The sequence below is a fragment of the Pipistrellus hanaki genome, assembly GCF_964339955.1.
Source record: "Pipistrellus hanaki genome assembly, chromosome: 11".
Classification (NCBI taxonomy): Eukaryota; Metazoa; Chordata; class Mammalia; order Chiroptera; family Vespertilionidae; genus Pipistrellus; species Pipistrellus hanaki.
The window spans coordinates 27,202,619-27,228,539 of NC_140513.1; the positions used below are offsets into that span (position 1 = coordinate 27,202,619).

Sequence of the window (25,921 nt, forward strand, 5' to 3'; positions counted from 1 at the left end):
CCCGACACGGGGCTCCGTGCCTGTGGAGTGACTTGGTTGGGTGGACATACGTGGTGCTCTGTTTTGTCTTCTAGTTCACTCTCCACCCATCAGAGCAGCCTCTCCTCTGCGCACACAGCACTCTCCTCCAGCACGTCACACACAGTAAGTGTCCCTGGGCTCCCCCGTCCACCACCCTCTCCGCTTGGAGCTTAGTCACCCAGGTGGGCCTTTGGTTTGTGGATGCTAAACCTGTGAGATAGTCTTGAATTCTTTGGCTCTCATGTCTTGCTCTAAGTTTGTGGTTTGAGCTGTTGATTTCCTAGGCACCATGCTTTCCAAGTTCATGCCTCTGGAGAACTTGCTTCTCTAGACCTGGTACGTGATGAGCCAGTGGTGTCAGGTGGTGAATTTACTCCCAACGGTTCCTTGTGCTTCCTGTTTATTATAGGAGACCTTTCTGCCTAGCAGGGGTGATTTGTTTTCTGGGAAATATTATGTTGAGGCATTTGTAAGCTTTTAGAGGAAAGGGGCCCATTGTTAGCTTCAACTTGGGCTCTCCTAAAAGTCAACGTTAATGCAGACCATTTTTCCTGGGTAGCCCTCTGCTACTTTGTGAAGGCCCTGGGAGAAAATGCTTTTAGGTGAAAGGGAGAACTCATGTGAGAATATCCATCCTTTACGTGCACACACACAGCTGTTTGAGACTGGCAGCCCTGGCTCTACCCCAGTCGATGTGGCTCTGTTCCAAATTGGTGGTGGTCACGGGGACTTCGCTAATTCTGGCATTAGGTGTTCTGCTCACTGTTAGCTCTGCGCTCAGACCATTTCCCCCAACTCAGAGGCAGAGACTTTGGGAAGGTTGATATTGCAGAACGAAGTCAGGAGTGAGTGACCTAGGTGATGGTTATTGAAGTGTGGCTTCTCCAGATGAAGTTGGGAGGTTTTAGTGGTAGGGGTCAGTCTAGATTGTGATGGGTTGAGGCATGAGTTGTGAAATGGCAAGGAGTCAGGGTAGTGACCTAATACTAAGAGACTTGAGCATAGCTATTTGAGAAAAGACAGGTGCCTGAAAAAAGAACCAAATGTCTCTCTCCGGGGAGCTAGGAGGCTTCTGGTAAGGTTGGAGTGGATGGGGCCCCAAGAAGGGAGGGAAGCTTTGGGTACAGATAAATGTGGGAGTCTGGAAATGGGGAAAATTTGTTTCCTTTAAAGAAGAGTTCAAATCATTTGCTGCAGAATGAGGTGATGGAATAGGATCAGTTCTATTTTTCCATTATGATCTGGCAAACAGTGAGGCTTTCAAACTAGTTTTCCAAGGGAATGTTAGGCATGATTCTTTGTCATAGAACACACAGAGCACCATCTTCATACCAGAGCACAGGGTGGGTACTTCTGCCCACCTGCCTGTGTCCCATGTTGGTCAGTGAGAGCCGTGAGCTGCCCACTGTCTAGTGTAGGGGTGTCGAACTCAATCAGAGAAGGGGCCAAAATCTAAAATCCAGCCTAAATTGCGGGCCAAATGGTTTACTGAACAGTCATAAACTGACAATGTCATAAACTGACAGCGGAGTGCAGTGATGACAGCGCGGTGCGGGCCACATTGCAAGGCCTGGCGGGCTGGATTTGGCCCGCGGGCCTTGTGTTTGACACATGTGGTCTAGTGGCTTCTGTTCCCGGGCACTGGGGCGTTCGAGTCAGTGTTCCTGCTCGCACAGGTCAGCAGCACTTGGTGTCTTGTCAGGAAACTCCAAATCATGCCATCTAAATGTTTGTGGCCAGGGAGTCCCACACTTTGTCAATGTGGCGGAATTGCCACATTGTAATATAGCTGTAAGATTTATCAGTGAAAGCTATAAAAAGGCATATACTGAAAAATTTTCCTTTTATCGGCTTAAGGCTCTGTCCCTCTTCCTCCTGTTTGCTTGTTCCTCTAGAGTTCTTTTTAACCCATAAAATAGTAAATGCATACACGCAGTCATTTTTCTTTCTCTTCTACAACACAAATAGGATATTTCATACATAGTGCCCTTCTTAATAAGTGCATTTTTTAATTGTTTCTGTGCTGAAGCAGAGGTCTTCGATGTTTTGTGTTTTTTTTCAACACTCTCCTGCATCATTGTATGTGATCAGCCCTCCACTGATAGAACGGTAAGCTTGATGCTTCATTTGATAACGTTCTGCCAATGTTGTTTCGTCCTGCAGCAGTAGTAGAGGGTAAATCCTAGTGTGGGGTAGCTAGGCATTATCATTTTATGCAAAATGCCAAATGCTAAAAAATTTTTATTTTCATAGAGTCAGATATATCAAGCCCTCTTTTATAGTCTATTATAGAGAGATCTTTCCCACTTGAAGGTTATGAAGGAAATCTTAGTGTTTTCTTCTCCCCTTCATCCTTGTGGGAGATTTGATACAGCTGTGCTCTTCACCCATCCTGACTGTCCAGCCCTTAAAATGGGGCACAGGCCCCTTATTCCAGCAGTTCATCGCCTTCATGGGTGTGGGAGGTGGGAGTCCGAGATAGAAGCCCTGTTAGGGTCAGCTGGACGTGGGAGAGGCTTCCTGGATGCTTGAGTTCCTTTCAGCAAACCAGGAACTAGTTTTCTAGAAAGTTGCTCTTAGTGGGAAGCCTGGACCCATGCAGAGGAGCATGGAGCGGTCTGGCTGGGCGGATTGGCGCAGCCTGCACCCTGTGCCCTGGCTCTCCCTGATTCTGTGTGTCTGGGCTGAAAGAGCAGGAGTCCTGGGGAGTCTGAGGAGACGATGATTGTAGCTGTCTTTCCCTTGCAGAACCCATTCTAGACATCAGGGCCCTGAGGCTGGTGCTCCGGTGGCCAGGGCAGCCTGTGGGCTGGGACCATAGAGTTGTCCGTGTGCGGGGAAGCAGAGCACATGGCGGTCCCATTTCTCCTGGGGCTTCCTGTTCCTCTGGCTTCTCGTTCAGGAGTTTTCAGGCTTCTCTGTTCTATACACATTCTGGTTTGGAGGCTGGTCTCGGTCTACAGAGCCTTTCCCTCCCGCTTTGGTCATACTTTGCCCAGCCAAGTGCTTCTCTTCTACCTTAATAATAGCAGAAGTGGAGCGCCAGGCTGGCTTCCTGGAACTCCGGCTCTTCAGAGCTTTCTTCTGGGTTTTGTCCTTCTAGGTAGGCCCTGGTGGGGGACTCCCCGGGACTCTTGCTTCTGCAAAGTGTTCACCACGCTCTGGAGCAGAGGCCTCTGCTGGCCGCCGTGACTTCAGGTCAGAGTAGCTAGGAAGCCTAATAGAAGGACATCCCAGAACGCTCTGACTTGGGCCGGGCTGCCCGTGGCCGCCTCTCAGCTCTCCTGAGACTACTTGCTTTTCTGTGAGGTGGGTTCTCACCGTATACGGAGATGTCTGTGTTCATTTAAAATTTACCTGGGCCCTTGCTGATGTGGCTCACTAAAAGGTTGCTGGTTTGATTCCCAGATAGGGCACATAGGTCTCAGTTGCCGGCTTGATTCTAGTTAGGGGCATACAGGAGGCAGCTAATTGATGTTTCTCTCACTCTTCATTCCTTTCTAAAAATCAATAAAAACTGGGTGTACATGTGTGTACATACACATATACCAGCTTGGGGTTTCTGTGCCTTGTGGCATATACCAGAGAATGAGCAACTGTAAGAATTTTTAGGAGTGTTTTGGTCATAAAGCTCAATTTTAATAGTCTTTTAACACAGCTTAAAAGTTGTATTCTGATGGCCTAACCCCATGGTCGGCAAACTCCGACTCGCGAGCCACATGCGGCTCTTTGGCCCCTTGAGTGTGGCTCTTTCACAAAATAGCACGGCCTGGGCGAGTCTGTTTTGAAGAAGTGGCATTAGAAGAAGTTTAAGTTTAAAGAATTTGGCTCTCAAAAGCAATTTCAATAGTACTGTTGATGTTTGGCTCTGTTGACTAAGGAGTTTGCCGACCACGGGCCTAACGTAGCAGTGTGAGGGCAAAGGGGCTAATGTGTGGTAATGTAAGCAGTGAGCCCAGACCGCCTCAGGTCAGGATCTCAAGACAATAGGTCCAGATGCCAGGCTAGGTTCTCTTGCCCTCCTGTGCTTTGCCCCAAACCCATGTGTCCTGGCTTTTTTATTTTGCCAGCACACCAGTGTGGAGAACACCCCTTCCCTCCAGTCCTCTGCCACCTTCTCAATGGCAGCAACCTCTGCCTCGAGTGCCACGTCCTCGGGACTCAGCCTGCCGAGCAGCATGAACACAGCGAACAGCCTCTGCCTGGGCGGAACCCCCGTGAGTGCCCCTAGCAGCAGTACCAGAGCCACGCCCTTGGTGACCTCAGGTGTGTGCCCCGGAGCCCTTTCCCGCCTACCCCTTCCCTCAGAGAGCACTGGATTCCAGGGAGGAGACCGAGGTTGGCGGGGCATGGTGAGCAGCCACACACCTCAGAAGATCATAGTCTCCCTCCAGCCCTGCCATTGGCACTTGTCCTCTTTGTTCCGGTGACCTCTTGAGTCCCAGTTCTTCCAGCGCTGGTGTGGGCGGAGATGGGTGGAACTGGTCTTTTGGGATGGGCTCCTTTGGGCAGGATTCCTGGCAGCCTTTGTGCTTCTAGCTCGCCAGTCTGTTGTGTTCTCACTCATCCCTGGAACTGTGATGGCAATAGTGACAGAGGCCAGGGAGCCGCTACCATTGGCTATTTCTGGTCATTTTATGTGACTAATTGCCTGTCAGCCACACCCGCGCAGTCTATGTGGGCCAAACAAACTGTGGTTTAGTAGGAACTGCTAAAACCCACTTTTGACACGCCCTGTTCCTCTCCTGGCAATGCCCAGCCTCTCTTCCACTCTGAGGAGGTAGATTGTTCCATTGCTTCTCTTTTTCTTCTTTAGTTGTTGACACTATTACAGATTTCCACCATTTTCTCTCTCTTTGCCCATCTTTTCCCAGCCTCCCACCCCCCAGTTGTTTTTTTTTTTAATATATTTTTATTCATAGAGGAAGGGAGAGGGAAAGAAAGAAACATCAATGATGAGTGAGACTCATTGATTGGCTGCCTCCTGCACATCCCCTACTGGGGATCTAGCCCTCGACTGGAATTGAACCTGGGATTGGCTGCCTCCTGCAGACCCCCTACTCGAACCTGGGACCCTTCAGTCTGTAGGCCGATGCTCTCTTCACTGAGCCAAACTTGCTAGGGCCCCAATTGTTGTTTAAGTTCAGGTTTATCTAGTGCAGTGTGACCTTCAGGAGTGGTGGGACGAGTTTCTGTCTCAGTATGGAAACAGCCTGACTGTGGGACTCGTGCTCTCTCCACTTCCTGCTGTGGCCCTCTGTACCTCTCAGCTGCTGTGGCCCCAATTAGGGTAGGACTGTGGCAGGAAGCTTCACCCCCAGCCCCATGACAGCTGAGGACTCTCACGCTTTGAGGTAGCCACTTCATTTGATTTTTGTCTTTATAGGCAAAGCACCCCCCAACCTGCCCCAGGGGGTGCCCCCCCTGCTACCCAACCAGTACCTCGTGGGCCCCGGAGGACTGCTTCCTGCCTACCCGGTGAGTGCCTGGTGGAGCTGCTGGCCAGTCTGGGCTCCCATCAAGGCAAGGTGCCTTCTCCCAGCAGCTCCTCCTGGTCCCCGTCCGTAGTGTGTCCTGTCCTCCCATCTTGATTAGGCCCCATATGGGCCTAGGCTTTCCAGGGGGCAGTGTGTCATCCTTAACACCCTGTATGGTCCTCACGCAGATCTATGGCTACGATGAGCTCCAGATGCTGCAGTCACGGCTGCCAGTGGTGAGTGGGATATGGCAGGGAGGGTGAGGCTCTTGTACAGGTTCTTCCTCTCTCTGCCTTGATTGCCACCCTGCCTGGCCCTCAGGATACCCAGCCTAAAACTAAGGAACTTGCTTGCATTTGGTAGTTGTAGCTGGTGCAACTATAGCTGGGGCATATGGCTGTCCTTTGCTCATCCCCAGAGAACTTAAAGACCATTGGGACCTGGGGCCCCAGTTGGCAGCGCTCCCACCAAATTTTCTTCTTTTACCTCACTCCCTTTTAAACAAAAAAGAAGACACAAGACATGGAGTTGTTTGCCTGTCCCTAGAGTTTTTATAATCTTCTCCTTCAAAGAACCATTCAGTGTCTTTTGCTTCTGAAGTGGCCATTAGGGATGCCTATGATGGCACCTTGCCCTTCTGTCCCTAGCTGAGGGAGTGTCTGGAGCTGACAGACGTTAAGGACCCTTTGGGTCTGGCCTGCCACTGCTCTTTGCAAGAATGCTGGCCCCAGAGTCTTCCTGGTTGTTGCAGCCTCACTCTGAGCCAGGGCTCCCTCGTTATGCTGAGCCTTGCTCCAAGGATGAGCCACTGGGCCTTCCCTGGGATGGCCAGGTGAACAGGACTGCAGTGGAGGGCTGTGGGCTCCTGTGTCACCACTCCTTTCTTGGTCTGCTTTCTCAGACTCCTGTTTCCCAGGTTCTTGTAATTTTAGCAGCGCGGGGCATCTACCTGTCACACTGTTGAGAAGTAAATAGCTGTTCGGACACTGGCATCCTCTCCACTGGATATGGTACTTCTTATTTCCTGGGGAAGAGGTTTTCTCTCCCCAATAAGGTGTCTTTCCTCAGACTCCTCCCCATTGATGAAGAGTGAGGAAAGACACCTCACTGGGGAGAGAACCATATCACCCCCCCCCCCACACACACACACACACACACACACACAGGACACAAAGCTCTGGGACCTGCAGGTGTCACTTTCGCCTTTCATGCCCAGTGACTGAAACTCTTGTATCCGTCTGATGAAGTATTTCCAGAGCCAGAGGCTGGTAGCTGGGCTATTCTAACCCACCTGTGCAAACCTACAGCTCATTACGATGCTGCCCAGGGCCCTCCAGGCTCCTTGCTGTTGCCCACATCCCCAGAGAAAGGATGTTGGAAATATGATGGCCGGCTACTAGGTTGGTCAACAGAATTTAGGGTCTTTGGGTATGCCTGAGCCTTAGGGCTCTCTGGGGAAACGGGAAGTGGCCCTGGTCCCCCTGATACTCATGAAATCTCACAGCAATCTTGCCCAAGAGTTTCAGGGCATCAGGGATGGAATGCAAAATGTGTTCCTGAGTGAGTCTGCACGTGGGTCCTGCTTGGACCCCTAGGAGTGGCTCATTGGAATCCCAGTCCTGGGAGTCATTTGCTTTGAATCATTTGATTCATCAAAATGATGAATCCCTTTATCATTTTGTGCCTTAGAAGTAATCACCTCTGGGTCTACATGTTGAGATACAGCTTTCATTTTTTCCTTCTGTCATTCCTTATCCTCTGGCACTTTTTTATTCCCGCTTTTGGATTTTCTTTTCTTCTGGGAAAAGAGCTCCCCCTCCTGGGCCTTCTCTAGGCCTGTCTCCAGTTGTGTTCCTCCTAGCTCTGTGCTACCCCAGCCCCGCCTTCTCCTCGGATCCTGGGCTGAGGATGCTACAGGTTTCTTGGAAGCTACCTGGAAACCAGGCTCAGGAGGAAAGCAGGAGGGCTCTCCTTGGTTCAGAGGTGATGGATGTCTGGGCCTGCAGCTCTGGGTAGGAAGGGTCGAGGCAGGCCTCCCATTTCCACAGAGCTCTGTTGTGTTTTGCTTTCTTGGTACCCCTGGTTCCCGTGGGGTGTTAGTGTTGCCGGAAAGACTGGGTGAGAGACAAGTTCAGCACCTTACCTGGGGTCCTGCTTGTACTTGTGCCTTCCTGGCATTGCTGCCCTGACCCCTGTTAAACCCTTTAAGGCACCCCCTCTCCTACTGACTCCTTTTTAGGTTTCTGCTGTCTGGTCACCTGCTCTTTAGTCTCACATAGGAAATTCCAGCAGAGCTGGTTCTGCCTATGGCATTCACCTGTGTCCATCTGCGGTGTCAATGGATGTGAGATTGGGCCTCCCATGGCTCTGCCCGTGGAAAGCTGAGGGATTGGTCATTGTGTCTGCTTGCTTTGTGCTTTGTGGCTGCCACATTGTACTTCAACGGGCATCATGGACTTGGTGAATGTGCATGTGACATCCCTGCAGTCTACCATGTCCCAGGATGCGGCATCATAGAGGGCCTGTGCTGCCTGCTGGACCTGCTCTCCAGGGAGGGGGTGTGGCCATCATGCTTACTGAGCCTCTCTGATCTCTCCTAGGATTATTATGGAATTCCCTTTGCTACACCCACAGCCCTTGCCAGCCGAGATGGGAGCCTTGCTGGTAACCCATATTCAGGTCAGTTTGTTCAGGGGATGGGGAGGAAAGGAGTGTGCATCAGACTGGCCTGTAGCTAATCCCAGGTGTCTGAAAGAGAAGGGTTAAGAGTTGCCTGCTAGCTTCCCTTTGGTGAGCTGGCAGCCAGACCCATTCCTGCTTGCAGGAGACAGCCTGGCTTTTTTTCCTGGTTGGCTCAGTGCAGTGACTAGAACAGGTATCCTTTTCTCCTAGGTGATATCACAAAGTTTGGTCGAGGTGACTCTGCATCCCCTGCGCCTCCCACCACACTGGCTCAAGCACAGCAGAGCCAATCCCAGGCCCACCACACCCCCCAACAGCCCTTTCTGAATCCTGCGCTGCCACCTGGCTATAGCTACACTGGCCTTCCCTACTACACAGGCGTGCCCAGTGCCTTCCAGTATGGACCCACCATGTTTGTGAGTATTTGTGGGGGTTTAATTCCAGCTACAGGGAGTGAGGGACATGACTTCACTTAGAGTCTCCAGGAATGTTTTGGGCTGGATGCGAGGTTGCTTTCCTACCGTTTTTTTATTATTTTAAAAAAATATATATTTTATTGATCTTTTACAGAGAGGAAGGGAGAGGGATAGAGTGTTAGAAAGAGTGTTAGAAACATCGATCAGCTGCCTCCTGCACACTCCCCACTGGGGATGTGCCCCCAACCAAGGTACATGTCCTTGACCGGAATCGAACCCAGGACCCTTCATTCCTCAGGCCAGTGCTCTATCCACTGAGCCAAACCGGTTCCAGCTATTTTTTTACTTTTTAATTTTTTATTGATTTCAGAGAGGAAGGGAGAGGGATAGAAAAATCAATGATGAGGGAACCATTGATTGGCTGTCTCTTGCATGCCCCTTACTGCGGGATTGAGCCCGCAGTCCGGGCACGTGCCCTTGGCCAGAATCAAACCTGGGACCCTTCAGTCCGCAGGCCGGTGCTCTATACACAGCCAAACCAGGTAGGGCTCCTGCTGGTTTTTAGATCCAACGTGTGTTGTACTAACACAGGTCCCTTGTGACTATGTCACCTGCTACTTTATGCTAACCCAGGAGTACCTGACCTCTCTCCCCTGCCCTGTTTCTCTAATGCCTCTCCTGCTCACCCTGCCAGGTTCCACCGGCCTCAGCCAAGCAGCATGGTGTGAACCTCAGCACTCCCCCGACCCCTTTCCAGCAGGCCAGTGGTTATGGCCCACACAGCTACAGCACAGGTGAGAGGTGCTCCCAGCACGGAGACATGGGTAGGACAGGCTTGCCTAGCTCACACATGCCTCTTGTCCCCTGCCATGCTAGGTTATGACGACCTGACCCAGGGGACAGCAGCGGGAGACTACACCAAGGGTGGCTATGGTGGATCATCACAGGCACAAAGCAAGTCTGCAGGTTCTGGGCCTGGCAAAGGTAGCGTCTGTCCCTCCTTTCCAGGACTGAGGCCCAGAGTAGTTGTCTCCTCCTCACGCAAGGCTATCCCAGAATGCCCTGGAGATGGGGAGGCTGGAGTTAGGACCAACTGCTGTGGGAACACCTGCTTTTCCTCCTAGGAGTGTCTGTGTCTTCAAGCACCACTGGCCTCCCTGACATGACGGGCTCTGCCTACAATAAGTCTCAGGTGAGGGGGGAAGAGCTGGGTGTGCAGGTTTGTGAGGGATGTAACCCAAGATGGTCCTCACGGTTGTCTCTTTGCCCTGCAGACTTTTGATAAGCAGGGATTTCATGCAGGGACCCCCCCACCGTTCAGCCTGCCCTCGGCCTTGGGTTCCACGGGGCCCCTGGCCCCTGGAGCAGCTGCTGGTTATGCACCCCCACCGTTCTTGCACATCCTTCCTGCCCACCAGCAGCCTCACTCACAGCTGTTACACCACCACCTTCCGCAGGATGCCCAGGTGAGCCAATGCTGGAGGCAGCCACCCTGCCCTGGGTTGGGGGTTCTGCTCCAGCCTTGACAGCCTTCTCTCCTCCTCAGAGTGGCTCGGGTCAGCGCAGCCAGCCGAGCTCCCTGCAGCCCAAGTCACAAGCCTCCAAACCTGCCTACGGCAACTCTCCATACTGGACAAACTGAACCCTGAAGAGGGGTGGGCTGGGGCAGGGCTTACCCTGGGCAGGAGATACCACATGGAGCCCGATTCTGGGAGCCCAGCACCTTTTCCTAGAATTTGAGACGTGTAACTGTGTCAGCCAAGCCTCAGTGGGAGCCTTCCTCCCAGACTCGCTGTTGTATGTAATGTATTTATGTATGTATTTGTAAATGTGACGGAAGCCTTAGGAGAGTGGGGGGGTTTCCCCACTCAAGCCCCTTTTTGCTGTAGCAAAATAAGCCCCCTCTCCCCTCCTACCCCCCACATAGCCCCCCTGCCAGGAGGCTTCAAGGGGCAGTGCCTGGAAGGGCTGGTTTAAGGCATTTGGGTAATGGGATCAGGTACCAATGAAGAATCACGACTTATCCCCTTATAAACCATTATATGAGTTTTTCCTTCCTTGTGTAATTGCTTTATCCCTCTATCTGAGAAACGTGTCCTTTTGTCGTTTGTTCAATGTTCCTCTCCTGCCAAATCTCGATCTGGGAATAGCGGAGACTTCCCCCTGCTCAACATGGAAGTGGCACCTGTTTGTCTTCATATGGAGCAGGGGTATCTGCTTCTGGCCTGCTCTTGTCCCCAGGGACTTGCCTTCCTCTGGCTGGCCATTTTAATAATAATCCAAATTTGTGCTCAGAGATGTTAAGCCAGGTGTCAGCTCCCCTTTTTAAAAATCAGATAGAGCACGTCTCCATGCAAAGGCTCCTCTTCCAGTTGTCCTGAACCAGGTTGGCGACTGCTTGAGGGTTTTCTCTTTTGCCCAAAGTCCACCTAATAAAGTTCTGAGAGCATGCCCAGTCTCTGTGTGGTGTAACTGAAGTAGAGTTTAGGGCCGAGGCCCTCTCCTTATAGTTCCGGGGACCTTTGGACTTAACAGGGCTGAAGTAGAGCTCACGTGGTCAGTCTTCTTGGCAACAGGTGGAGGGTTTAAACTGGTCCTCTCTTTGCTGGGCCCTTCTCTTGCCTTGGCTCCAAATAGCATTCAAGGAAATGATTTCGGCTAAAAAGACAGCAAACGTTCCTGACAAGGCACAGGCAGTGTTTCCCGGTTTACTTTCTTTTCTTGTAGCTCCATAACAGACTTCTGGGATAGGCAGTCTCTTTTTGGGTCTGTCAGCAGGAATGGCTGGGCAGGGTAATTTCTCTTCCAAAGGAGCAAAGGTAAAAATTGCAACCACAATTCTAGACCGGTGAGAGAATAAGTTTGAACAGCTAAACCTTTGCTTTTTGTCAACCAAACAATCTTGATTGACAGTCAAGGCTGTGGTGGAACATGTGACTAGGGAGTCAGGGTGGTATGAAATAGGTAAGTGCACCCTGGCCGGTTTGGCTCAGTGGATAGAGTATCAGCCTGCGGACTCGGGGTACTGAGTTCAGTTCCAGTCAGGGCGTGCACCTTGGTTACATGTTCCCTGGCCCTGGTTGGGCTGCATGTAGGAGACAGCTAATTGATGTCTCTCTCTCCTTTCCACTCTCCCTAAAAACCAATGGAAAAGTATCCTTGGGTGCGGAGTAACAAAAAAAGAAAGAAAAAAAAAATAGGTTAAGTAGATCCTGGGCAAAATGTGTTGCTTCAAGTCAAGGTGGTGTGCCTGGATTATAGTCTTAACCTTTTCTACTTTTGCCTCTAAAATCATTTCATAAGATCAGAGAGGTTCTGCTGTTAATCCACAGTTTGGGATCCTAGCTTAAAAAAAAAGGTAAGTGGCCCTGGCCAGCATGTCCAGTGGTTAGAGCGTCAGCCTGCACACTGAAGGGTTTCCGGTTTAATTCCTAATCAAGGGCATGTACATGGACTGCAGGTTCAATCCCCAACCCTTGTCAGGGCGCATATTGGGGAGGCAACTAATCGATAAGTCTCTCACATTGATGTTTCTCTCTCCTCTCTCCCTTCCACTCTCCTTAAAAATCAATGGAGAAAATATCCTCAGGTGAGGATTAACAACAACAAAAAAAGGCGGAGGGAGAGGGGAGTAAAGGTCCAAACTGAAACTAAAAGGGAGTTTTCATTAAACTGTGGTATCCTGCCTGCTCCTTGATTTTTAGCAGCAGGAAGTCGGGAGGAGAGGTGACAGTGAAAACAAAGGCCTCCTAAGGAGGGCAGTGGAGCACCTCCATCCCTTCCACTGACCTAATTGTGCTGCTGGCAGACTGTCCTATTTCAGAATTAAGGTTAACAAATGGCTGTCTTTAATATCCTTTTTTAAAGCTAGGTAAGGACTGGGGATATTTAGTCTGCAAGGTTAGCCGAGCAGAATGTTATAAAAGGCAGGTCAGCAAGAGTTGGTTTTTATTTTAATTTTTCAGCTGAATCCGAGGCATAATCTGCAAGGGAACAGTGGAGATACTAAGACCACCTTTTAATTTTAACACGAGAAAAGAAAGAAGAGGGTCATCCCATGGGGAAGTAGCAATACAGGTATATTTTATTTCACATTTTATTAGTAGACAGATGGGCAGAAAAAGACAAAATAAACCACTAAAGGGAAATTCAACACAAAATTTATCAGATAATCTTTTCTCATAAGTTAAACTGAAGAAAAACATCTACAATTTCAGCTAAGAAAATTATTAAAGTCAGGTCTGACCTGCTGGTTTTAGAATAGTTGAAAATTGCATCTGAATTTGTGAATGTAAACCTTGTATCAGCGTGGGAGGGGTGGAAAGTTAATTTTCAGTGGAGGACTACGCTTTTTCCCTTCAGTCTCTTACCATATATATCCCAAAAAATAAGGAAACCAGCAAATAAACAAATAATTACCAGGGAAGAGGAAAGAAGAGACTACAAAAAAGAAAAAGTCTGGCTAATAGAAAAGAGCTCTGGAATGATATGAAATAGAGGGGAAGACTTTGAGAAGCAACAACAGAATCATGATGATCTACTTTCTCCACCCAGCCTCAAAAAACACAGACTTGAAGAGCACCCAGAGAGGCCTCCGCTAGAATCGAAGGAATTTAAAAATGCAGGATTTTGAGCTCATTATACCAAATCAGCACAAGGGTACTCACAAGGTTCCACTGAAGATCGCCACTCCTAAAGTTACAGTAAGCTCAAGTTTTCTTTTGCCACAGGATGTGTTCTCAAGTCAGAGCTCTGGAACCATCATCTGGGTTTTACAAGTCAGTGTGAGCTATCAGAATGTCTACCTGCTACCAAATCACCACACTCCAGTCTTCTGATTGTATTCTATCAGAGGCAAACCCAGCCCTCACTGTTACACCCCACAGGGCTGGGAGATACCACCTCCACCTGGCTCTCTGGCTCCCTGAGTCAACGTGCAACAGGCCAACAGGGCCTAATGGGACCAGGCTGAACAGCATAGCACCTCCCACATTGCCAACATGCCTGGTCTGCCCTGGGAAAGAGATGCTTTAGCAGTAAGTGGGGAGGGGGGTACAGCGGCTTAATTTCAGGGCTCTAATAGAGTAAAACCAAGCTACCTGCTGTAAACGTCGGGGAGGAGGGTTTGTTGAGAGGGTCGAGAGTAATCGGCATTATGAGAGACTTTGGGCTCCATTAAGATTTGCAGGTTATTTGGAAGCATGACTTAAGTATGAGGAGTGAAAACATAGTTTCAACATCCTTCTTAAGAGTTTGCAGTCCGTGTTTTATCTCAAAGAGTTGTTATTTACTGAATCTGAGTCACTAGATTCAAGGGTGCAAGTAGTCCTGGCACCGTGGAACTTGGACAGATTCTGGGAGCAGGCTCACTATTCCCACTTAAGCCTTAACACGTTAAATGTTTTCACTTAATACTAGACCAAACTTCAGAGGCCAGAGGGGGTTGCTGGGAATTAGCACGTTTTGGAGAGTTTGAAGAGCGAATGAAAACCCTGAGATCAGAAAGGAAGGAGGAGCCAAGGAAGTAAGCATCACCTATTCTGTTCTAGGATCTATCCTACCTCGTCCCTCATCAACCCTTTTGTTCTTTCTGAGCTAAGATTTGAAGAAAAGTTGACACTAGTGTACAGGGACCTGAAGTAGGATTATAGTCAGTCTTTGCTGTATTTTTCTCCCAAAACCTGGGATTTTACATTAACAATTTTCCCCACTGAAAGAACACTGCCCTTGTATGAACTGGCCCACTCCCATCAGAAACAAATCACTGCCAAGTTCTGAAGTCCCTGGTTGGTGAAGGCTGATGGAGCTCAGAGTTGATTGAAGTAACACATGATTGAGACCAGGGACATCAAAGCTGCAGCCATTGCACAGAAGGAAGATCTAGCATCACCCAGACTGTCTGCAGCCAACTCCCTGGGCAGAAGAGTCTCAAGAAACCCAAGGCAAGTTCCATGCACAATTCTTGCACTCCACAGCCAGACAGTACATTGGAAGAAGAGCAAAGTCCAGGTTACAGCCAATGAGAAAGGTAACTGGTCACTCTTGTCTCATTTATCCACAGATATCACTAGCTCAATGAAAACCAAAATTGTAACACATGCACTTAGTATTAATACTGAGTAATTAAAACTGGCTACTTAAAAAAAATATATCCTCATGGTGAGAGTGTATCTTTGACGGAAAGGCCTTGTTAAATAAATAAAACAGATGTTCTCTCTCCCAACAGTGGTCACCAGTAGTTTTGACCCCCTCCCGCCCAGCATCATCAACCAAAATTGGCATAGTGATTTTATCTCTTTGTTGCCATCACCAAGACTCCCCCACAACTCCCTGGGGTGGGGGTGGGAGAAGAACAACTCTGCCTTTAAAATAAATAGCAATCAAGTGCTCAGTTCTATGTAAAGTATGAATATTTATTTCAGGCTTTAGATCCCAATCAATTTCAAAAACCAAGCTCTGATTTCTTTCCTCAGAACAGCTGAGACCTCTGTGTTAGGATGATTTCCTGGAGGCTGAAGGGGCGAGGTGCCCTTAGGAGCACATTTCATCAGTCTTAGCACAGAGTCCCTGGTGCCCGCCGTACCCAGACTAAGAACTGGAAAACAAAATTCACCAACATGGGGCGGGACAGATGTACACACACTAATGTAAATGGAGCAGCTAAACCTTGGCAAAAATTTTGAAGTTTGTCTTGTGGGATTTTTGGGGGGTTGTTTCCATTTTCTCTTCCTACCCAGCATATGCAGCACTTGTGAACTCCCAATGGGTTCCCAGCTTTAAACACATTAAACATCTTGATGAAAGACTATTTAATTCTTCAAGAATCTAAAAACAGACCAAACGTGTTTTGCTGTGAACACTTTGTAGAGACGAAGTGAGGCAGGGGTTTGGGTTTAAAGGGAAAATCAATACAGTGATGGAAGGGTAGAGAATGCAAGAATTCGGACATTCTGTGGAGGATTACCTTCTCTTCATTAAGAGGTCCATAGAAGGAGCGAACTGAGATCCACCAGGGGAGTCGGCAGGAGCCGTGTTTGTTTTCCCCACCCCCTGTGATAGGTTTTTGCTGAGGGGCCACTGCTAGGTCCCCACTTGCTCCCCTCCCTTTGGCCTGAGATGGCAGGGCAGTACAGGGGCTTCGAAGGAGCAGGTCACGACTCCTCATTCCCAGAATCGTCATCATCATAACAGTCGGCATCTTCCTCCTCCTCATCTTCATCATCAATGTCATCGTCGTACAAGTCGTCATAAAGCAAATCTGAGCTGTTGTCATTGGAAGGCACTTTAGTTTTGATGCAATATTCCGCCAGGGTCGTGGGGACTTTCACTCCATCCTTTTCTGCTTCGGCTTTAGTGGCTGAAACCTGTTTTCTGAAGGAAGAGGGTAGTTTATGTATGTGTTTTGAAGATGGGTTTATAATTGGTGTTTCTAAATAAGATTCCTTATAACTCAGGTTTCTAAACTTTTAGTGCCTGCCTGAAAGCCTCTCTTACCCCAAAAGCAGTCAGCCTCTCAGGTGCCATTCTGAAGGACGCTTAATAATGACCTTTTGAAAAGCAAATCTTAAATACTGATCATACAGCAATTTTCTCAGATATTTTTTCTCCTGTTTGTCTCTCATCAATGTCCTTTTTTAAAAAATATTTTTTTATTGATATCAGAGAGGAAGGGAGAGAAATATCAAGGAGAATCATGGATTGGCTGCCTCCTGCATCCCCTTCCCCCCACACTGGGGATTGAGTTCACAACCTGGGCATGTGCCCCCCGACCAGAATCGAACCCTAGATCCTTCAGTCTGTAGGCCAACACTCAATCCAGAGCCAAACAGGCTAGGGCACATCAATGCCCTAGATAAGACCTGATTGATGCCTCTTAATTTCCCAAATCAGAATTTATATTCAAGCAATGTAAAACTACTTACAATTCTCTTGACATGCCATGCTGTCACACACCTGTGTTTTAGCAAACATGTTTCTTTCCCTAAAGAGGTTTTTTTCTTTGCCCATAAAATGAAATTCTTATTTATGAGGCATTATCTCCTAGGAACTCCATAGTATTATATATTCCTTCCGGTATATCTTGTTTAAGCTTCTATAGTTGCCCTCATTTGTTTGCTAAGTAAAGTGAGCTCCCCAGGGAAAAAGAATACAGCTTAATGACTTAGCAGTGTACCTGACACAATGCTGGTGCATAAAATATGTTGAAAGAATACAAGAATGAGATAAACAGGAAGAATACAAATACCTCTGGATGCTTCACTTAACTAAATCCTTCCTTTCTTTGAACATCAGGCTTCAACCCTGTTTTTAATGAAGCATTTCCATCTTTAAATTAATCCACTCCTGCTCCTCTATACGCCCTTACTATTTTTACTAGTTATCTTCAATCTCTGGTGTATGCCAATCACCTAGGTGGCTGGTAAGAAACAAAACAGATGTCTACATTCTATCCATCCCTATAATTTCATTAAATGATTATGGATTGGAGTGTGGAGGAGTTCTAAAGGTGTTTCGACTGGCAGAAAACAACCAGAATCTACATTGTTCAGCTATCAGATGACATGCTTTTTTTCTACATGTTTGCTTTTAATATCACATGGTATACTTGTTATCACCCAGACATGAACTTAAATATCACCATAGAGGAAGTTACCCTGACAACCCAATTTAAAGCAATCATCACTCCTTCACATTATCCTACTTACCACTATCTAGTATTTGTTCTATGATCTAATTCATTTGTATTATGTTGACTAGATTTATAGAGAGGGACTCGCTAAATTCTAGTTCTTACTAGAGTTTGTATAAACTTAATAAATATAAAAATGCAGTTGTATTAAGGGGAATTAGATTTATTGCAATTCAAGTACCAATCTTGGATAGTTATGAAAACCTTATGTCCTACTCAGGAAATGATCAAGAGCTTAATATCTTCTCTATTTTCCCCCCCTTTTACACAGAAAAACTAAAAAGGTTATCAGTTAACTTTTTGGCTGTTAGGAGTAGATCCCAAGCCGCCTCTTATTCAAAGATTCTGTTAGACCATATACTAATGTTGCTGATGATGATCATGCCCAGAAGAATAGGGCTTCATTAATAAAAATTTTGAAAACAAAATTACCTGGAATGATTGGTTGCTTGCTACACTTAATGGAATGTTGAAAGTCCAAAATAATACAATCATCCCTAAAATGATTACAGGAGAAAGTTTGCAAACTGGCTCAGAACCTAGAAGCTCTGGTTCCCAGGAAATCACACCTGCTACATTATCTTGTATGTATTCTCCAAAAGCCAAACTCATTAGTCTCAAGCACAAATCTCTTCCCAAACAAAATACCTCATTGAGAGAAATGGAGTATATGATGAAATTCAATTTAAACTTCTGGTTCTAGGATATTACTTTGGTTCGAAGTAAAAAGACTTGAAATGATCAAACCAAAAACAAAGCACCTTACCTAATGATTTCAGCATATTCTTTGTCTTTTCCTTTACTGTCCCTCCATTTCCTGAACATAACTGAAGCATCCACATTGGCTGGGGAGAAGGTGTTGGGCTCATTAAGCAATGAGATTACACTTAACAGGATAGTCCTAGAAACGAGGGGGTAAAAAAAAAAGAGAAAAAAAGAATCAGCTACAAATACTCATATTCACAGAATTCAAACGTATTTTTTAAAATTAAAGACTACAATATTTGAGGCCTAGGGAAACGAAGATTTGTTTTCAGTACCCAACTGGTTAGGCTAACTAGGAGATAAAAGCAGAGGAAATATGTGAGCCTAGCATGAGATCCTATTGCAGGGCATACAACTGTAGAAGACTATCTCAACTGGCTACATACTCCAATCCGCAAAAAGTATAGGTCTGGGAGCTTTTCAAATAACATTTTATATTTTAGAAATTTTCCCCACAAGTTTGCTTCAGATGTTACAAGTTAAGTGCAATAAGAAAAATTTCGAAAAGCAAAAAACATTTAGCTTCAAGGCAATTTTTTCATGGGAGGGAAACATGATGCTACTTCATACATCCATTTCTAATCGTGGCTGTTCATAAGATCTAAAAGAAAAAACAAACACCCAGTATTACACAGAAATGTGTTTCTTTTCATACTTTTAAAGAAAGGAAGACAGAGACAAAGGACAAAGGAAAAAGAACTTGTCTCTTCATAGAAATCTTTATTCAAAAAATTTTTTTTCTAAGCACCTACTATGTGCCAGAAGCACCAAGTAAGATGTTGGCTGTGTAATAGTGAGCAAATTAGATGTCATCCCTGAATTCTCAGGGCTTATATAGCTTGTGGGAGATATAAACAGGCAATTTTTATCCACAGATAAAAATGACACCTTAGTCATGGGGAACAGTTTCAGTTAGATAAAATAACCAAAAGAGCACAATAGCCTCCAAAAATATTCCAAACTTTTTCCCCCTACAAGCTGTGTGCATGTACGAAAGGAGAAAAATGGGAGAAAAAAATTAAATTTCTCTACCTTTTCTCATTGGTGCGAGGTTATACATTGTGTTGTTGCAAAATAGCCTTTTGCTCCTGGCCCCAAGCAAAAAATAAAGGGAGGGGACCAGACAATTAGATGTTTGATTTGATGAAACCTTTTCCTAAAAAGGGCAAAGAGTTTCTGTTACGTGATTATACAAAATTATGACAAAGGCACTTTCAAAGAAAAAGTTCCCATCTAGTTAAAATCTATCTCTCATACACACACCTTTCTATTAGGTTAGAAATAACTCCTTGCCCTTCCTGCCAAGGTCCTTATAGTTTTCTCCAATAATTACATTAAAAAGATTCAAAGAAACTCATCACTGCCAAAAATGGGAAATGGATTCACATAACATTCTAAAAGCAAAAATGTAGGTAGAAAATTCCATAAGGGTTGCTTCCGAAGAAAACATACAGAACATCCTTTATAAAATAAAAGCCTAATATGCTCAGTGTCCGGTCGTTCATTCAACCAATCAAAGCATAATATGCTAATAATATACTAAAGAAGTTGAAAAAGCCATATGTCTAGATGAATCATATTAATTAGGAAAAATCTCCCCACAAATTAGTTTCACCAAGTTAGTTTTTATAACATCTTGTGTATATTATTAAAATACTATACTGGGTAATGCAATTTTTAAAAATGGTGAATCATCCATTTGTTCCAAAACAAGCCCACTCCTACTACAATATACTCCTAAGTTGAAATCCACATGCTTTCAGAAGCATTAGGTACCACAGTGGATTGCGATAATAGTTAACCCAGCACGTTTTTACTTTCTCCCTTCATCTGGAAAGCACAATTTTATTTATTTATTTTTGTATAGAGAATCCACCATCATGCTACATGTTCATACAAACAACCTACTTAAACCCAGAGCAGTAGACATACCACCAAGTACTGGCCAAAGGATTCCATCATCTTGTCATGAGGATGGGTTTGAGGATATGCATGCGAACTAAGCTGGGACAATCAGAACCCTGGTGGGAACTCATTTTTCTAACCTAAAAAGAATTTTTAATTCTTGTTGGTTTAATAACAGAATATAGAAAGTATAGCGCAGGTGACCATCTTTGTTACCAAGTGGTGAGAGCCAGCCTAATATAAGGCAATATAGAACAAAGCAGAATTGAGATTTTTTCTCTCAAAGATTACTGATGCAAAACACTCAAAGTTTCCAAACCACTATGTTGTGGATGGGTTGGGTTGCAGGTTAATTATACCTATAATGATTCCCTCATCAGTTGGGTGGGTCAGACCTAACTATCATTTCCTTTTTCTATATACCACAACTGGAAAAGGCTTGGAAAAAAATGTCATACATAGTTTACAATGTCCATCATAATAAATCAACACAGGGCATTGCACTACACCTCTAGCATAGTAAACTCTGCAAGGTAAGTACTATTAATCCTGCTTTTATAGAATGGAAAAACTAAATTGCTAAGACCTTGCTGACAGAATGTACAAACAGCCGAAACCGGTTTGGCTCAGTGGTAGAGCGTTGGTCTGCAGACTGAGAGGTCCCAGGTTACATTCCGGTCAAGGGCATGTAAATACATTGGTTGCAGGCACATCCCCGGTGGGGGGTGTGCAAGAGGCAGCTGGTCGATGTTTCTCTCATCGACATTTCTAGCTCTCTATCTCTCTCCCTTCCTCCTCTCTGTAAAATATCAATAAAATATATTTTAAAAAATGTACAAACATGTTTTTTGTTATTTTCATGTAAGTATTTTTAAATCTTTATTCATTTCTCTTTTCAGAAGAAAAAAGGCAGGAGGGTTAACAATAGGTGAAAAGGGAAAGAAAGAATAATTAAACTATCAAATTAGTATCCCCCAATGAAGAGGGTACTCACAGCCCATTAGAGGGATTGGTTTCCTGCAGATGATGAACAAAGGGGAAGAAATCAGGAAAACAGCATACACTCTATTTTAGTCTCATTACGTCCATATAAACTCATGGTTCCACATGAAGCTCTGGTTTTGAGTAACAGAGTTGCATTTGTCCATTTAGACAATCTTGTGGCATCTGGACATAAATTTCTTGAATTAGCAGAATAGACTTTTAGGGCCCATCTCGAGACTCTCAGTTCCCATAAAGAAAAACACCACTGTCATTCACTAACTGGGTACAGAGGAACAGGTCTGATTGCCCAATCCAGTGGTGTGTTTTAACATGTGTTACAACACGCAACACATATAAACCAGTAAAAATTTTGGATATAGAGTTTTAAAGTGCTTTCAAGTTACTGCACAATTCCCAAAATTAGGGATATTATTAGGAAAAATGTGCTCTCTCCATCCGTTTAAGCCAGAATAAGGGATGATGGTTAAAAGTTTTTGGAAAATGGAAAAATGCTAAGAGGAGAAAGAAGTACTGACAAAAGGATAGGGAAAAGCACTCTAGACAGTCTTCAGATTCATGTTTCAGATCCTTTTGCCTGCTTCAGTATCTTTATTAGAGATATTATCACTGGCTATCTTCTTTTGAATAAAAAATAAATTTGTAAACAAAAATACCCAGAGAACATGGAGGCCAACTAATCTCTCTCTCTCTCTCTCTCTCTCTCTCTCTCTCTCGCTCTCTCTCTCTCTCTCGCTCTCTCTCTCTCTCTCGCTCTCTCTCTCTCTCTCTCTCTCTCTCTCTCTTACACACACACACACACACACACACACACACAGCAAAAAGCAGGTTGTAAAGTTCTATAGCATTAAAATGTTTAAAAAACAAATAACTATAGAAGCATTAAGGGAGAAAGAAAATCTGAATTAGACATCTATAACCCAATGGGTAATATTGCATTTGTCCCTTTTCAAGAAAGACAGTGGTCAATGAGATGGGTCTGTCCTTTCTCTGTTGCTATGCCATCACAAGTATTCTGGCTGGGAGGGCAGAAAACTGGTCCTAGCACACAATGAAATAAATTTGGCTTATGGGTCTTCCTGGAAACTTAGGAAAAGTTTAGAATTTTGCAGAATTGAACATTGGCATTTTTCCTCCCAAGGTATACACATACCCCTCCACGCAGCATGTGAGAAAGGGTTCATTGTTAAAACCTAAATTTACTTGATTCATTTACTAGTACACTATTTCAAAAGTTAAAACTCAGTCCTCATTACATGTTTTAAAGATGGGAGAATAATTTAAAGAGGACATTGTGGCAAAGAAATCTGTTTTGGCTGAGAAAATGATATAGCTAAATGGGCCACATACTACAAAAAGTTTTTCTTTAATGCTAGTAAAGCAACTAACAAATATAACAGCAGTTCCTGCTGTGTAAGCCCTAAAGCTGCTGCTGCTGACCAACATATCACTGAGAACACATAGTAGAAAGGAGGGTATCAGATTAAAATACAGGAGTTGGCAAAAGTAGATTTACAATTGTTCATATAGAAAATAATGTAAGAATAAATTGAGTTTTGTGCAGTGACAACTATGAACTTATTTTTGCCCCATGCTGTATATCTAGTTTCTCAACCCTTTCTAAGTATTTTGGATTGAACAAGGTACCTAAATGAATGAGTAATGAGCATAATCAATACTTATTTGATATGTCTTGAACACATGAACCTTTTGGTATACATGTCCCAGAAAGTGAGAAATAACTCGCTAATAACTGGGTAAGAAATCCTGGTGCAGGTCAGAAAGCTTTCAATTCTTTACTTTTGAAAAAGTGGAGATCCTAATCAAGTTACAAGCTTTCAGATAAATAAAAACGAGTAACAACATTATTTAATCAACAGATAAATAGGGAGAATAGATCAATCTTATTGCAGAAGAATTTGAAATAATTTATGCAGATATTTCAGCCTCTAGATCTAGAAGATGTAATTCCCCACTCCTTAAAGTGTGGGCTGGACTTCCTTCCAAAGAGTACAGAATGGAAAGGGGGAAAGGAGTTATAGTGGAGAAACGCTAAAATACTTTCAGTCATGAATGTAATGAATGTTAGTATTGTGATAAAAAAATGTTTATAGTATGCACCCTTGATATGACATAAAGAAAATATACAGCTGACCTTTGAACAATGCAAAGGTTGAAGGTGACAATTCCTGTATAGTCAAAATCCATATATAACTTTTGATTTTCCCAAAGCTTGCTAGTAACTGCATGGTTCCAGGATCCCCCTTAGATACTCAACTATGTGGGGTGGTCAAGTCCCTTGTATAAAATGGTGTGAACAATGAATGCATTACAAAAACTGCAAAATTTCCTAAAATATTGTTTTTGAGCTGTGATTGCTTGAATGAAATATAAACCCAGGGATATGGAGGGCCAACTATATACTTACTGAAAAGAATATTCATTATAACTGGGCCCATGCAGTTTAAACCATGTTATTCAGGGGTCAACTGTACTTTACTTTTATGATTTTCTTCCCCCTATTCACTATCCAGTCTAATAACCAGAAAAGCAATTAAAAATACCAACTGGGGAATGAAATACTTTATCAGTACTCCTCAAAATTGTCAAGGTCATTAAAAAAAAAAAAGTCTTAAGAAACTGTCCCAGTTGCCTAAAGAAACATGCTTATCCTATCTAATCCTATTTAATAAAAGAGTAATATGCAAATTGACCATCACTACAACCTACAAGATGACTGACCCCATGTGGACACAAGATGGCCAGCAGGGAAGGGCAGTTGGAAGGGACCAGGCCTACAAGGGAGGGCAGTTGGGGGTGATCAAGCCTGCAGAGGAGGGCAATTAGGAATGACCAAGTCGACAGTGGAGGGAAGTTGGGGGCAACTGGGCCTACAGGGGAAGGTAGCTGAGGGCAATCAGGCTGGCAGGGGAGCAGTTAGGCATCAATCAGACTGGCAAGGGAGTGGTTAGGGGTGATCAGGCTGGGAAGCAGAAGTGGTTAGGGGCAATCAGGAAGGCAGGCAGGTAAGCAGTTGGGAGCCAGCAGTCTTGGATTGTGAGAGGGATCCCAGATTGGAGATGGTGCAGGTTGGGCTGAGGGACACATGCACACACCACCACCCCCCGTGCATGAATTTCGTGCACCAAGCCTCTAGTCCTATAAAATAAGAGAGGAATAGGCGTAATGACCAACCACATAACGACCAGATCACAGATCTACAGGAGGGTGGGGCAGCAAACTACAAGCAGGTGGTGGAGAGCTACAGGAGGGGGCAGGGGAGCAAGCTATTGGGGAGGCAGAGGGAGACAGGAGGGCGGGTGGCAAAGAGCTACTGGTGCACAGATTCGTGTGCAGGGCTACTAGTTAAATATAATATGGTATCTTGCCTGGGGTTCTGGAGCAGAAGAATGACGTAAGGTAAAAACAGGAAACGTGAAAGAGTATGGACTTTACTTAAAACAATGTATTTAATGTTGGTTCACTATAATAACTGGAATCACACTAATGTTAGATATTAATTTTAAAGAAAACTGGCAGGTGCAGGGTATATGGAAATTATACTTCACAATTTTACTGAAAATCTAAACTGTTCTAAAATTTTAAGTTATATAAAACAAAAAAGACAAAACCACAATTACCCATTAGAATGACTATAATTTTAAAAACACAGATAATGTGCTAATAAAGACCTGGAGAAATCGGAATTCTTACGCACTTCTTGGTGGGGATGTACTACTTAGTGCAGCCACACAGAAAAACAGGCTGGCAGTTCGTCAAAAAGTTAAACATTGAATTACCATATGACCCAACAATTTCATCCCCAGGTATATATCCAAAGAAACATGTACATGTAAACAGCATTCATAACAGCTTACTCATAACAGCCAAAGAAATAACCTGAAATGTTCATCAAGTAAGTAATGGGTAAACAAATAGTGGTATAACCATTTAATGGAATATTATTCAGCCATAAAAAAGAATAAAATGTTATGTTACAATAAGGATGAACACTGAAAATGTTCAGCTAAGTTCACGAAGCCAGACACAAAATACTACATATTGTAAGATTCCATTCATATGAAATGTAAGAATAGGTAAATTCATAAAGACAGGAGGCAGACTGGTGGAAGGGTGGGATGGAGTTGAGTATAAATGACAGGTGTAAGTTTAATGGTGATGAAAATGTTCTAAAAGTGATTGTGGTAATGGCTGCAAAATCCTGTGAGTATATTAAAAACCTATGAACTGTACACTTGAAATCAGAGAATTATACAATATGGAAATTACATAGCAATAAAAGTTATTAAAAAAAAAAAAAAAAAAAAAAAGACTGACAGTGTGGCAGGTGCTGCTCAGTGATTAGTGTGTTGGCCCTTGAACCAAAGGGTCAGGGGTTTGATTTCAGCCAAGGGCAAGTACCTGGGCTGCAGGTTACCCGCCCTGATTGGGGCAAGTTGCGGTGGCAACCAACTGATGTGGCGCTCTCACATTGATGTTTCTCTCTCTCCACCCCCATCCTCACTCCCTTCCATCCTCTCTAAAATCAATGGGAAAAATGTCTTCCAGTAAGGAATAACAACAAAAAAAGAACAGATGATTAAATATCCAGATAGATGGGTCAACAGATTAATCAATAAAGGAAATCACAAATATACAAGCCTTCCAAATCATAAGACACATCCACATATATAAGGTATTCCTAAAAAATGTACAATTGATAGCTCCCTTTTGAAAATGAAATGTATTTTAACAAACACTGCATTTACAATTATTCAAAGTGAGTATATATAGTTTTTTGGAATACCCTATATATAAAACAATGGATAATGGAAGCTCTTTTAAAGGTAGCATGTAGCCTGGCCAGTGTGGCTCAGTTGGTTGGATGTTGTCTCATGCACTAAAAGTTTGCCTGTTTGATTCCCGGTCAGGGCACATGCCTGGGTTGTGGTTGATCCCCAGTA

At 44.7% G+C, this 25,921-nt stretch overlaps 2 protein-coding genes across 16 annotated transcripts in view; one reads left to right on the forward strand and one right to left on the reverse strand.

Annotated features, from left to right (window-relative positions):
• Positions 1-11,047, forward strand: part of UBAP2 (ubiquitin associated protein 2) — a 73,216-nt gene extending 62,169 nt beyond the window's left edge. For 12 of the 14 annotated variants that reach the window (XM_084897959.1, XM_084897966.1, XM_084897965.1 and 9 more), the window contains 11 exons: positions 75-144; positions 4,092-4,287; positions 5,408-5,499; positions 5,687-5,734; positions 8,099-8,177; positions 8,391-8,596; positions 9,291-9,390; positions 9,473-9,580; positions 9,721-9,788; positions 9,871-10,062; positions 10,143-11,047. In XM_084897959.1, coding sequence (XP_084754085.1) covers positions 75-144; positions 4,092-4,287; positions 5,408-5,499; positions 5,687-5,734; positions 8,099-8,177; positions 8,391-8,596; positions 9,291-9,390; positions 9,473-9,580; positions 9,721-9,788; positions 9,871-10,062; positions 10,143-10,238 — 1,255 coding nt within the window. In that variant the 3' untranslated portion in view covers positions 10,239-11,047. Of the gene's footprint in view, positions 1-74; positions 145-3,157; positions 3,331-4,091; positions 4,288-5,407; positions 5,500-5,686; positions 5,735-8,098; positions 8,178-8,390; positions 8,597-9,290; positions 9,391-9,472; positions 9,581-9,720; positions 9,789-9,870; positions 10,063-10,142 lie in introns of those variants that run through there. The other 2 variants (XM_084897963.1, XR_014796234.1) reach the window with 2 other exon arrangements.
• A 1,611-nt stretch (positions 11,048-12,658) lies between these two features.
• Positions 12,659-25,921, reverse strand: part of UBE2R2 (ubiquitin conjugating enzyme E2 R2) — a 63,437-nt gene continuing 50,174 nt past the window's right edge. For both annotated transcript variants that reach the window (XM_084898009.1, XM_084898010.1), the window contains 2 exons: positions 18,052-18,186; positions 12,659-15,967 (listed from right to left, as the gene is read on the reverse strand). In XM_084898009.1, the coding sequence (XP_084754135.1) occupies positions 15,748-15,967; positions 18,052-18,186 (355 nt within the window). In that variant the 3' untranslated portion in view covers positions 12,659-15,747. The remainder of the gene's footprint in view (positions 15,968-18,051; positions 18,187-25,921) is intronic.